The following is a 12,612-nucleotide window of genomic DNA, read 5'->3' as shown; positions in this document are numbered from 1 at the left end:
ACTATGAACATCAGTGTGAAAATCTGTTTGAGTCCCAACGTTCAGTTCTTTTGGGTATATACCTAGTAGAGGGATTGCAGGGGAATATGGTAGGTCTGTATTTAGCTTTCTGAGGACCCACCAACTGTTTCTATGATGGCTGCACTATTTCACATTGCTCCCAACAATAAAGGAGTGTTTCTATTTCTCTGCATCCTCTCCAACACTTATTGTCCATTTTTAAATAGCAGCCATTCTAAGGTGTGAAATGTTATCTTGTGGTTTTGATTTGCATTTCCCTAATGGCTAATGATGTTGAACATCTTTTCATGTGCTTTCGAGCCAGGGTATATCTTTTTTTTCAGAGATGTCTGTTTGAATCCTTTGCCTTTTTTTTTTATTGCACAGGCAGGCACCCAGAATTGAACCAAAGTCTCCAGCATGGCAGGCAAGAACTCTGCCTGCTGAGCCACCATGGCCTGCCCAACTTTGCCCATATTTAAATTGGGTTGTCTTTTTGTAACACTGAACGATTTCTTTATATATTCTGGATATTAACCTTTATTGGATACATGATTTCCAAATATTTTTTCACATTTTGTAGGTTTTATTTTCATGATAAAGTTTTTTGAGCACAAAAGGTTTTAATTTTGATGAGGTCCCATTTATCTGTTTTTTTTTTCTTTTGTTGCATGTGTTTTGGGTATAAAGTCTAAAAAAGCAGTGCCTAACACAAGGTCCTGAAGATGCTTACCTACATTTTCTTCTAGGAGTTTAATGTTTGATAGTTCTAGCTTTTATATTTAGGACTTTGATCCATTTTGAGATGATTTTTGTAAAAGATGTGAGAGAGAGGTCCTTTTTTTTTTTTTCTTTTTTGCAAATGGAGATCCAGTTTTTCCAGCATCATTTGTTGGAGACTATTCTTTTCCAATTGAGTGGTTTTTGTCCTCTAGTCAAAAATCAATTGACCACAAATGTGAGGGTTGATTTCTGAGCTCTCAGTTTGTTTTCATTGGTCTATATGTCTGTCCTTATGCCAGACATAGTTGTTTTGATTACCTTGGCTTTTTAGTAAGTTTTAAGATTGGGTAGTGTGATTCCTCCAACATCATTCTTCTTTTTCAAGATGGTTTTAGTTACTTGGGGCCCCGTCCTCTTTCACATATAGTTGATGATTGGCTTTTCCATTTCTGCAAAGAGGGTTGTTGGAATTTTGATTGGGATTGGACTGAATCTATAAATTGCTTTGGGTAGGATTGACATCTTAATAATATTTTTCTAACCCATGAATATGAAACGTCCTCCCATTTATCCTGATCTTCTTTGATGTCTTTGAGCAATGTTTTTTAGTTTTCTGTTTATAAGTCCTTTACAGCTTTGGTTAAATTTAATGTTAAATATTTTATTCTTTTAGTTGCTATTGTGAATGGAATTTTTTTTTTTATTTCTTCTTCTGATTGTTCATTACTTGTGTATATAAGTACTTGTGTTTTGAGAGTGATCTTATGTCCTGCCATTTTGCTGAGTTTGTTTATTCTAGGAGATTTGTTGTGGATTCTTCAGGATTTTCTGTATATAGGATCATGTCATTGGCCAATAGGAAAAGTTTTATTTTTTCCTTCCCAATTTGGACCATTTTATTTCTTTTTCTTGTCTAATTGCTCTGGCAAGAACTGCCAGTACAATGTTGAATAATATGGTGACAGTGGGCATCATTGTCCTGTTCTTAATCTTAGAAGGAATGCTTTCAGTCTTTAACCATTAAGATGTTAGCTTTTTATATATGCCTTTTATCATGCTGAAGAACGTTCCTTCTAATTCCTCATGCATATCTCTTTTATAGTTGATAAGTGGCTTTGGAAGTACTCACTCTGAATACAAAGCCCAGCCTCTAAGACCACAAAATTGAAGTTGCCACATCTGTGTGCTGTAAGTTTTACTTAGCAATGATATAGACATGGTCAGCCTGTTTTGACTTGACACCAAGTTTGAAGAAGCTTATTTTGTTTCCAAACCATAGCAAATTTGAAGTATAATTTAAGATATGGAAAAGAGCTAAAGCCAAGTGGGAAGCAATTTTTAAATGTGGGAAGGAAGGGGACAGAAAGCTGTATGAAGCAGACACAACCTAAAAACTTCAGTGTGAAGGGACCTACTTTTGACCCTAAAATAGAAATTTCTGCCCTTTCAGAATAGCTTTCCCCTTCATCTTACCTGCCTACCCCGTTCACTGCTCCCCAAAGGAAGAGGGGAGACTTAACTGATTGGAGAATCTGGGAGAAGGACCCGAATATGTGTAGCTCATCCTTTCATTGTATTTTGGATTTGTCTGATTCTGCCTCACCAGCCTCCACACAGTGAGCCACAGGAGGGGGCCCCCGGCCTGTGTCACCAGAGAGGCGTTTCTCAGGTGCGAAGCATTAGGGAGTCCATTGTGCTGCAAACCAAACTGTTTCCTTTACTGTTAAAGCTGATCTATTGATCATCTTCGACTTTTGTGACTATTCAGATCATAAATTGGAAAAGAAAAACTTACACCACTTAGAGGAGTATTAGTCTATAGCTCTCATTAGATTTGTTCATAATCATGACTTGTGAGCCTTCAATTAAAATTTACACTGCTATATGATGTTATTTGCGAAGGCAAATTTATTTAATATGTTTAGAACATAATTTCCCTTGGAAAACCTTTTATTCTAACCAAGGATAAGTTACTTATTACTCTGGAAAATGCAGCTATCCATAACAGCTTTCAAGATGATTCCATATAGCTTAAGGAGCAAAAAAAATTTAACCTAAACTTTGTATTGAAAAAGGTTCTATTCTCCACATTTTCTCTTTATACTTTTGCTTGACTTCACTTTATCATCTCAGCACCACGTTTTTATATGTAGTATGAGAACCAAGCTAATTTAATGTTCCATGTTGATCTTGTGTTATGTCAACTGGGCTTAAAGACATTTGTTTTGCATAACTAAAGTCATGGAACAGGAGAGTAAATATAACAAAATGGTAGAAGTATTTAGTCTGTTTAAATAGGAATGCAGAAAGCAGTCAGTAATTTTTAAAAATCAAGACTTAAGTGATCACTAATTTATAATCTAAAAGTACCGAGTCCCTGTGAAATTTTAGAAGCACTAAATTTAGAGTCGTTTGCTCTTAACTACTTAGGAGGCACTGTGTTTTTATTTTACAATTTCAAGTGTTTAAGCATACTAGCTATTTAAAAATTGGGAAGTTGTTTCAAGTGGGCTACATTGTAAATTGAACACCTTTATAAAAAGGCATTAGAAATAGTGTTGACTTTTCCAACTTCACCCCAATTCTGAGACTGCTAAAAATGAATTTGAACTTGTGTTTATGGATATAAACGCTATAATTAGAAAGCTGCAATACTGTTATACTACTACATCTTGAGCTATTTGGGGATCCTGAATTATGACAACTTTTTAAAAAGAGAAAAAAACCCCATCACTTTTTGTGATGAAGGGCACTTTATAAAGTGAGTGGCTTACACAAATACCTGTTCCCATGGATTCAGTGTGTCCTATTTGTTTATACAGCAAATTATGTAACCAACTGGCACTAAATACATTTTTTAAAGCAGTGAGAATCTGCTTCTATGAAGTCAAATCTAAATCTTTTAAACTACTATGTAGAGGTAAGAATACAGGCTGGGCAGTTAAGGGTCCTACCTCAGTAGCCATTCCATCTTGCAGGCCAACAAAACCTCTTCATTTGTCAAACAAGGATTATCACATCTGCACAGAGATGTGATATCACAGATTGTTGTTTTGGATAGAATGGACCAACATATCAAAGTTTGCAAAGTGAAAAAGATCTTAAATTTAGGCTCACCATTTGGTTTAATTTCGGTAGACACTTTTTGGCCTTATGACTTGTCCTATCCAAGCACCTGGGAAAATTAATACCTACCGCGAAGGGTCATTGTGATGACTGAAGAAAGGAAGGCACTCAAAGTATGAAGTCCTTTGGAAAAGGTAGGTTGATTTTATTGCTCATTCAGTGACTATATATAAAGGAAGCATGATAAATACAGTATTTACTCCTTTCAGATCAACCTCAAAGTGCCTTCAAAATGTGAAGATTTTCTCATAAATCTGACACTTTGTATTAAACTCGAGAGAATTTTCAGGTTTGAGTGATTCAAGGAGACTGCATAGGGCTTTGGGAGCACTGTAGTGTTTGCCAATGCTATTTTTATGGGAGTTAGATATTGACAGTTGGTCATCATAAATCAAATCCACACAGCAATTCCATGTTTCATGGTATACTCACATACTTGTAACAAGGGGTGGGAGGGAAGTGGAGAAGAGAAAAGCCTCCAGTTTATTAATTGTTCTGAATTGATCAATTCAATTTAATCAAGTCAGTGGGATAAACACACTCATTGGTATTTCAACTTGTTTGTATAGCATCTACTTCTCATTTTGAAATCATGTAGTTTTGTCTGAACATTTTCACTGGTAAATTTCTCTTTCTGAGTTCCTTTTAAAAATATGTCTTTCCACTTTCCATCCACAATCCCAGTTAGAGGATCTAAAATGGCTAAAGTTTTTTAAGTCTTGAACTCAAGTACTCTAAAGCCCACTGGAAACGGGGTGCTCTGTGGACAACGTGGATGGTTTAGAGACAGACTTGACTGCTTTCTTGGCACGTGGTACCCACACCAGCCACGGAAAGGTAAAGTTTCCCATCTGGGCAGACACAAATCTCATAGAGTCTCTGAGAGTTGCTGGAGGGACCCCCGGTCCCCTGAACCAGTTTGGGTAAACACACAGTTTCAGCATCAAGTACAAGCTGTGTGGGAGAAAACAAGAAGAATGAACATGATCAGTGTAAAATTCATACTCAAAATGTTCCATACAAATTAGTACTTTTTTCCTCATTCAGGCAGATGCTTAACAATTCATTCTCCAAATTGGAGGAAAGTCAATTTTCCTTTTATCCTTTGTGCTAGTCCAGCTAGGAAGACTGACCAACTGTAACCACGGTTTTGCTCTTAAGGTTCGTTTGTCGATAAGCTGAATTGCTTTGTAGGTTTGCGATGCTACACTCCTTAAAATGTCTCTTAAACTTACTCGACAAAAATCATAGAATTCTTTTGCTGATTCACATTCATTGTGTGATCCTCTCGTACTTCATCCTTTCATCCTAAAATATCCTTTCATCCTCACTAGAATGAAGTACAAGGTTCAGAAATATATTCATTTTAATAATTTTTAACAGTGTTGGGATTTATCCTTATTTTGTGATCTTATTTTCCCACAAGAGGAAATTACATCCAACCTATAAGCTGTTAACCATTTCTCTGACTTTTTACTATTTGAAACTCCATTGCCTTCTGTTAGATGCTGAGAAACAGGAAATCTATAGACCAAAGCCAATTAAAATACAATGAAAGGAACTGGATTTTGGCAGCATATTGTAATTTAGTTAAACTAAATTATATAAGTAAAGCAAATGGTCATTGAGATTAAGGCTAATTTATCTTTTTGATAAATTAAGAAACTAGATGGTGTATTGAGCAAGTAAACCTTATCCCTCTCAGGGTGATAGCTTGTAGGAGGAAATAAAATATGTCGTCAGTAACCAGAATTTTCCCCTTTGCCAACAAGGTTAGACACTCTGTTCATTTTACATAAATCTCATCTGTGAATTCCAAACTTTTATTCAACTGATATTTGCAGGCTGTGTTGCCTCTTCGGGTCCTGACCCTGCTATTCAAAGCAGTGGGTGGTTCAGCTTCAGGAGCCACAGGCAGCTTTCCTCTAGGTGGTCTGGCATAATGTCAGCATAACAACAGATCAGTTGGGTGTTCTTTGAAAAAGGAATCTAAGCGTTGGGTTCTTTGGGCACTTGCTGTTCCCTAACACACCTTTCATATGTTGTGACTCCCTGGCCCCCTCTCCCACCCTTTCTTATGGTTAATTCTTCTATCCTTCAAACTCTAATCACTCTGTGCTACTTTAAAAAATGATACCTAATTCATGGAAACAGGTAATGTTATTTCTTCAGAATTCCAAGAATTCAAAAAAATATTAAAATTAGTTTACATCTTTTCAAGGTAATACACATTGTTTTTAGTGACATTATGCTTTACAACAGGATTCCAAAGTTCTTGAATTCCATTTCTGCATGTATCTGCACCTGGTGTTAGTGTACGGGAACTTCTAGAAGACTGCTTTCTCATGGAAATCCCATCCACACCCTCCTGCTGCCCAGCCCCCGGTGGGCTTGGTCACCCTACCCCATGGCACGCTGGAGGATGCGACCACATCCATTTGCTGCCTCAGCCATACCTCCCCACGAATATTAATTTATACAATCATATGTTGCTTAAAATTTCTAAATGTTGTCACCCACTTTATCACACTGTTGTCTTACTACCCTCTGATACAGTTGAGGCAAATAATATTTTCTGAACTTGACAAACGAGTCCGGAGAGGCCAACTTTGGGGCGTTCACATGGGCATTTACTGGATGAGTCGAGCACTAGACCTCAGGCTGTCTAACTTTGCCAGCTGTAGTGGGTCCTACACGGGAGGTCTGCATGCTTCTACCTGGGCCAGGTGGGGAGGGAGCTGTGGGAAAACACTATCCTTCTGCCATACAATGGAGTTTCACAATCTATCTCAACACACTCCACCCAGGCAGCAACAAGTCCAACCTGCGCAGCTCGGTGCAGGCTGCTCTCAAGATGCGGCATTTCAAAGAAAATTCATGGAGTAACGTCTTATTTTGAGGACAACTTAATCAGTTGTTTGCATAAATCTGTATAATAGGGCACCTTATGATTAGAATACAGATTATCAACCAAATTCTTGGCCTTCTAGAGCTTTTAAGATGTATCATGCATGATTTTCTGGCTTACTGAAAATGAGCTTTTTCCTTTTTTAAATAAAGATGATTCCAACAATCACTATTGGGTAGCATACTCATTAAGACTTGGGCTTGTATTAGTAATATTTTACTTCTAGACTTGAAGATCCAGATTTTATCCATGTTGTAACTGACTTGTGAAGCCCTTTTTTTTCATATTCAGTTTTCATTTAAATTTAATTTCGTGTGAGTGAGGCACAAATGCTCTGAGCAAGAACAGACAAGGATTGTTGTTGACAGGTAACTGCAGCAATATTGACGTGAAGTTGGGCAATCAGCAAATGGTAAAATTGGTATTCTTTGTAAGCTCTAAAAGTCTGTAGTTTTTTTTTTCAAAGTTGAAAAATCAGTGACTTAATAGTATAAATACCAATGAAATAAAAGCTGTTAGGGTCTAAATAAAATTATTTTATCCTTTATTGGCCCCCTTTCAATGTTCAATTCTCTTTTGCTTTCTTTAGTGCTTTCTATTCTAGGCCTTTCATAACTTTTCTTTACAACCATAAATTTAACATATTGATACCTTAACGAACATGATACTTCTAAGTATCATCAGGACAAATAACAGGAGCTCGCTTGATCTTTGGAACTTACCATTCCATCACTACTATGAAACGTGATATCCATTTGAGAAAGGGCCTCAATTTTCCCAGCAGACGCTTTAATATGAACACCCCTTGGCGCATCCATGCTCAGACTCCTTGTAGGAGCTTCCAACCTGAAAGGAGGGAAAAGACCCCAAGAAAAAGGTGGCATGAAGAACAAAAGAAAACACCTAGCAATCCCTCAAAGAACAGCTCAGCACAGACAGCATAATAAGAAGTATAGAATCTTCATTTATTCTTGAATGCTAACACATAGTGCATGCTTCATTGATAAAGCCAGGAATAATATGTAGTAAAGAAATAAACTTCCCATCAAAGAGAGCCTGTCGAATGATATCTTTTAACAAAAAAATTGGCAGTTTTTATCTTTTCATTGTCACAGTCCTCTGGCAAACCAAACCAGAAGAAAATTCCACTCATGTATAACTTGGTAAAACTTTAACTTTTTAGTTTTAAGATGCAAACTCTTGGGAGACAGATTTAAGACTTGCTGCGTGTTCATGAAATAGAATAAAACTTTGGTATGTTTTGTTTGCCTTTTTTTTTTTTTTAAATTTAGAAATTCCAGGGCAGATACAGAGGTTTCTTTTGGGAAAATACTGGTCTGATGGACTCAAGGCACAGTATGGAGAGGGGGCCTCAGCTGGCTTTGATTTTGTAATATTTATCAAAAGCCTTCTGTGAGGAGGTCAAACGTAGAAACAGAACCAGGACTATATTCTCCTATTTGCCTCTAAAAGCCTGAGTTTCCAGTAGATGGCAGAATATGACCATCCAAAAGATTTTCCAACTGTTCCAAGCCAACCCAAAGGTTTGAAATGCTGATTGGGTGGAAATGTTTCAAGATCAATTAGAGGGAGAAGATAACAGAAAGTGATACGTGACTCAGTGGTCCTTCCCATGGGAGGGTGGGACTAAGATGTGGAGAAGGGAGATTAGGAAAAGGGAAATGGCTTAAGAAGAGAGCAAGGCCCTGAAAATGATTTTGCATTTGCACTAACTCAATTATTTATTCATAGACTTTTAAATTAGGTGGAGAGCTACCTTATCTGAATAGGTGTTGTGCTTCTTTTTCTCCTACCATTTTTTTTCTTATAGAAAACAAAGTTTCATTTACTTCTGTCCATCCAGGTCACAGTAAAATTTGACCTGCTATACATTTTTGAAAACTTGCCTTAAACATAAGAAAATTCTTAGACATTATGGAGTGGATCGGACAAAATACGCTGGTCTTAGTTTATGGGGAAACACTCTGCTTATACCTAGATGAGTTTGCTCTGGTTGATTGCAAACCCAGTTTGACCTCTGCTAATCCCCTACAGGGAAGGGGAGGGAAACGAACAGAAGACAGGGAAAGGGAAAGAGGAAAAGACCTTTTACTAACCACCTTAGTGAGTATAAGTTTGTTTCCAAGATCAGATACTAAACAACAATAATAAAATGACCTGAACATGACCAACTGCAATTTTTTTCTGGGGGTGTGTGTGTGCATGGCTGAGGAATCAAACCCGGGTCTCCCGCATGGAAGGGAACATTCTACCACGGAACCATCCATGCACCAATTTTTAAAAACTCTCCAGTGCGATGTTTCTAGAGGAGCTCACTCGTTACCCTTTGCATCATTTCAAACTTAAAAATAAACATGAAAATTGATTTCACAGTAGTGGCCCCTTCAAGCCTCTCGGTGGCAGGAGCTGGTAGTAAAAGCTCCCAGACAAAATTTTCAAAGCACACGAAAGAATCAACATGAAGAACAGGAAATAATAGAGCAACTGGAAAAGGACTAAAAAATAACTAAATTTAGAATATTCAGAGAGATCAATTAATACCAAGAAAACAAGACCAGAATAATGGAAAGTTTAAGAACCAGATAAGTGAAATTCTAGGAAAAAAAATTAAAGTCTTCTGGTGGATTAAATGGGAAAGATGACACATAGCAAAAGGGAACAGGAAATTGGAGTATTGATTTGGTAATTCAGTGCAAAAACAAGAAATGTAATAGACAAGGAGGATAGAAAGTAAGCTTCCAATGTGAGTCAAAAGGACTAACAAAGAAGTACTCTAATAAAGTTTCTTTTATCCTCTTTTGGTGCCGTGGGCCATTTGGCAGTCTAGTGCAGCCTATGCATTTAACGTTTTTAAATACGTAAGATAAAATACACTGAATTACCAAGGGAGCTAATGATATTCAAACACGGGCATATAAAATTATTTTATATGTGTTATGTAGTAATTTATGATCTTATTTAGTAATGCACTAAATAAGACCTAGTGGTGGGTCTTAAAATATGAAAGTATCTGTGACTTCTATTGGTAAAAAGGCAAAAGGAACTGCTGTTATTACTGCGTTTGGCTTCCTGTCATTCATAATTGAAGGAAATGCTATATGTCAGCTAGAGTTTGTTCAGTGGAAATAAAGATTTTTTTTCCCATCTCAAATTATAAATCCAGTGAATTTTATTCCTGAACCCCCATGGGGTCTGCAGACCATAAGTTAAGAACTTCTATATCTAGAGAATGAGGAAGAAACAACACATAAAGAGGTGACAGCTAACAATTTTCCAGAGTTGAAAAATAATATGAGTTCCTCTAACTGAAAAAGTATACCAATACCCAAGTATAAAGTAAAACATATCCATCCACACCTAAATACTTCATAGTAAAACTAGAATATTAAGAGTAAAGAAAATCTTAAAAGTATTTAGAGTATAAAGACATTATCTACAAAGAATCCAAATAACACTAATGAATAATATCTTACAAAGCTGATGGAAAGTTATTAACAGTGTAGAGTTCTAATGTTCATCTATGAAGGAAATCAGATATTTTCAAAGACAGATGGAAAATGTTTATTATCTATAGATTCCCTCTGAAAGTACTTGCAGAAATTAAACCCAGAAGAAAGGAGTATTTTATAAGAAGCAGATTTTTTAAAAAATTCATAAATGTGCTGGTAAAACTAAATATAGCAAAGAGATTCATTAAATATAATTTAATTAGTGGTGAAAAAAAAATCCAGGGTACACAGAGGGTTCAGTAGTAGAATGCTCACATTCCATGCGGGAGACCAGGGTTGATTCCGGGACCATACACTCCCACCCCCCCCAAAAAAAAAATCCAACCTCCCCAAAAGCACTGGCTCTTTGACCTTGCAGGTGAGTTTATACTCAACCTTCCATTGCTCTTATACATGCTGTTTCAAAGACTAGAAAAAGGTGTGTTGGACTCAAATTAAAATGGGGTTTTCTTAACCTGGTAGTGGGTTTTGTACCAAAAACTGCAGCAGACATCACACTTCATTAGGAAGCTTTAGAAGCATTTCTCAAAATCATGAACTAGACATAGATGTCCCATATATTTACTATTCAGAATTTACTGGAGATCCTAGCTTAAGCAATAAAACAAGATTATAAAAAGTATAATAACTGGAAAGACGACTTTTTGGGGGAGGGATATAGCCATCTTCATGGAAAATTTAATAAATTCTGGAATCAAAATAACAGACCTAATGAAAGGGTTCAGCATAGTTGCTGACTTAAAAGCTATCAAGAAAAAATCTTTAATAATCACCTTGAAAAAAGAATCCATCCTCAATAGGAACAAAAACTGAGTCAACTAGTAATGAATTATAATAATCATGGCTAAAATTATATAGAGATTATCACAATATTTCATTGATTTGAAGAGTGAGATTTACCATATTTATGGATGGAAAAATTCATTATTATAGAGCTATGACTTCTTCTCCAAATTCAATGCAATTCCAACTAAATATCCAACAGAATTTTTCATGAAACCTGACAAATTTCTTTTTAAAATTATATGGAAAAATAAAAGTCTAAAAACAGCCAAAAAAATTCTGAAGAAGACATGATATGGAATTTTTCTCTAGCAAATCCCAGGATGTATTGCAGAATGATTATGGAGATAATGGTTTAGGAATAAACTATAGAACAATGGACCCGAATAGGTATCCCATTAAAATACCTTTGTATATGATGAATAAGTAGAATTACCAATAATAGAAGAATAGATTGACTTTTGAGATAACTGGCTATCCATACAGAAAATAATATAAAAGCTGCCGACCTCACACCCCACCCACATGAAAAATAAATTCTAGCTTAACATGGCCTAAATCCAAAAAAGTGTTTTTGAAACAATTCACTCTCGTAGCCCAAGAAGTGTTTTCTAACACACTCACGTTCCTAAAAATTTATTTTTACAGAATATTTCAAGAATAAATTAACTTTCATACCAGCCAAATACTTTCTAGATAAAAATCGATGTTTATAAGTACAAGATTAACAAGAGAAGCATTTGCAATCTTTGGCGAGCTGCCACCCTTTAAACTTGAACATTATGTAAGTTTGATGATCATATTTATAGAGATCTGGTTATGGGTTTTTATCTCCTCATTGCTACACCTAATGTTTTTTTGTAAATGAAAGTTTGTACTTAGGTCTACGCATGAACTATGCAAAGACAATTGATAGTCATATATACCCTACAAATGTCTGCCTTTGTAAACCCTTTCTGAAAGAAAACATGCATTTACATTTGGAATATTAATTTTTTACATTATATATTTCACACTTCTTGCTTAATAGTACTTTACAGCTCAGGAACTAGACAGGTCATAAATGAATCCTTCATATATGGGAAAGTGGTCATCTCTGAAAATAAAACAATGAAAATTAAATTTGCTATTCTCTCATTGAATGAAATTTTCAACTCTTTGAGTTAATCACATTGTTTTCAATTGTTGAATATATTTGCTAGTTTTTTTGTTTTTTGGCTTTTGTGATTTTCCCCTCTTTTCTCATAGTGGCTAGAATTAAAGAAAACAGCCCACCATAAGCAGTCAATTGCCAGATGGTATAAATTGTTTTCATTGTTTAAATTAAGTAGATTTGTGATAATAACCTGGGATAAATCAGAAATAAATACTTGGAACTAGGGATGTAGTTATGCAAACACTGTTGGGTTAATTGAAAGCCTTACTTCTTAATCATGCATTTAATGACATTGCTTTTTTTAAAAAAATTTTTGTCTTTAAACTTTTTGTATTGTTTAGTATAATGTATATAAAAAGCAATAGTTTTCAAAGCACTCTTCAAAA

General features: G+C 35.7%; 2 protein-coding genes across 2 annotated transcripts in view; one reads left to right on the top strand and one right to left on the bottom strand.

The window, feature by feature from the left end:
- The window catches only part of SACS (sacsin molecular chaperone), a 57,259-nt gene extending 55,325 nt beyond the window's left edge, over nucleotides 1-1,934 (top strand). Inside the window, exon 10 of the transcript XR_013174757.1 lies at nucleotides 1,826-1,934. The gene's annotated coding sequence lies outside the window, so the exon portion shown is untranslated. The remainder of the gene's footprint in view (nucleotides 1-1,825) is intronic.
- A 2,126-nt stretch (nucleotides 1,935-4,060) lies between these two features.
- The window catches only part of SGCG (sarcoglycan gamma), a 137,286-nt gene continuing 128,734 nt past the window's right edge, over nucleotides 4,061-12,612 (bottom strand). Inside the window, exons 7-8 of the mRNA XM_077155867.1 lie at nucleotides 7,480-7,603; nucleotides 4,061-4,803 (exon numbers count right to left, since the gene is read on the bottom strand). Coding sequence (XP_077011982.1) covers nucleotides 4,630-4,803; nucleotides 7,480-7,603 — 298 coding nt within the window. The 3' untranslated portion in view covers nucleotides 4,061-4,629. The remainder of the gene's footprint in view (nucleotides 4,804-7,479; nucleotides 7,604-12,612) is intronic.

Source organism: Tamandua tetradactyla, chromosome 4 (assembly GCF_023851605.1).
Source record: "Tamandua tetradactyla isolate mTamTet1 chromosome 4, mTamTet1.pri, whole genome shotgun sequence".
NCBI lineage: Eukaryota > Metazoa > Chordata > Mammalia > Pilosa > Myrmecophagidae > Tamandua > Tamandua tetradactyla.
This window is presented reverse-complemented; position numbering and strand designations above follow the sequence as displayed.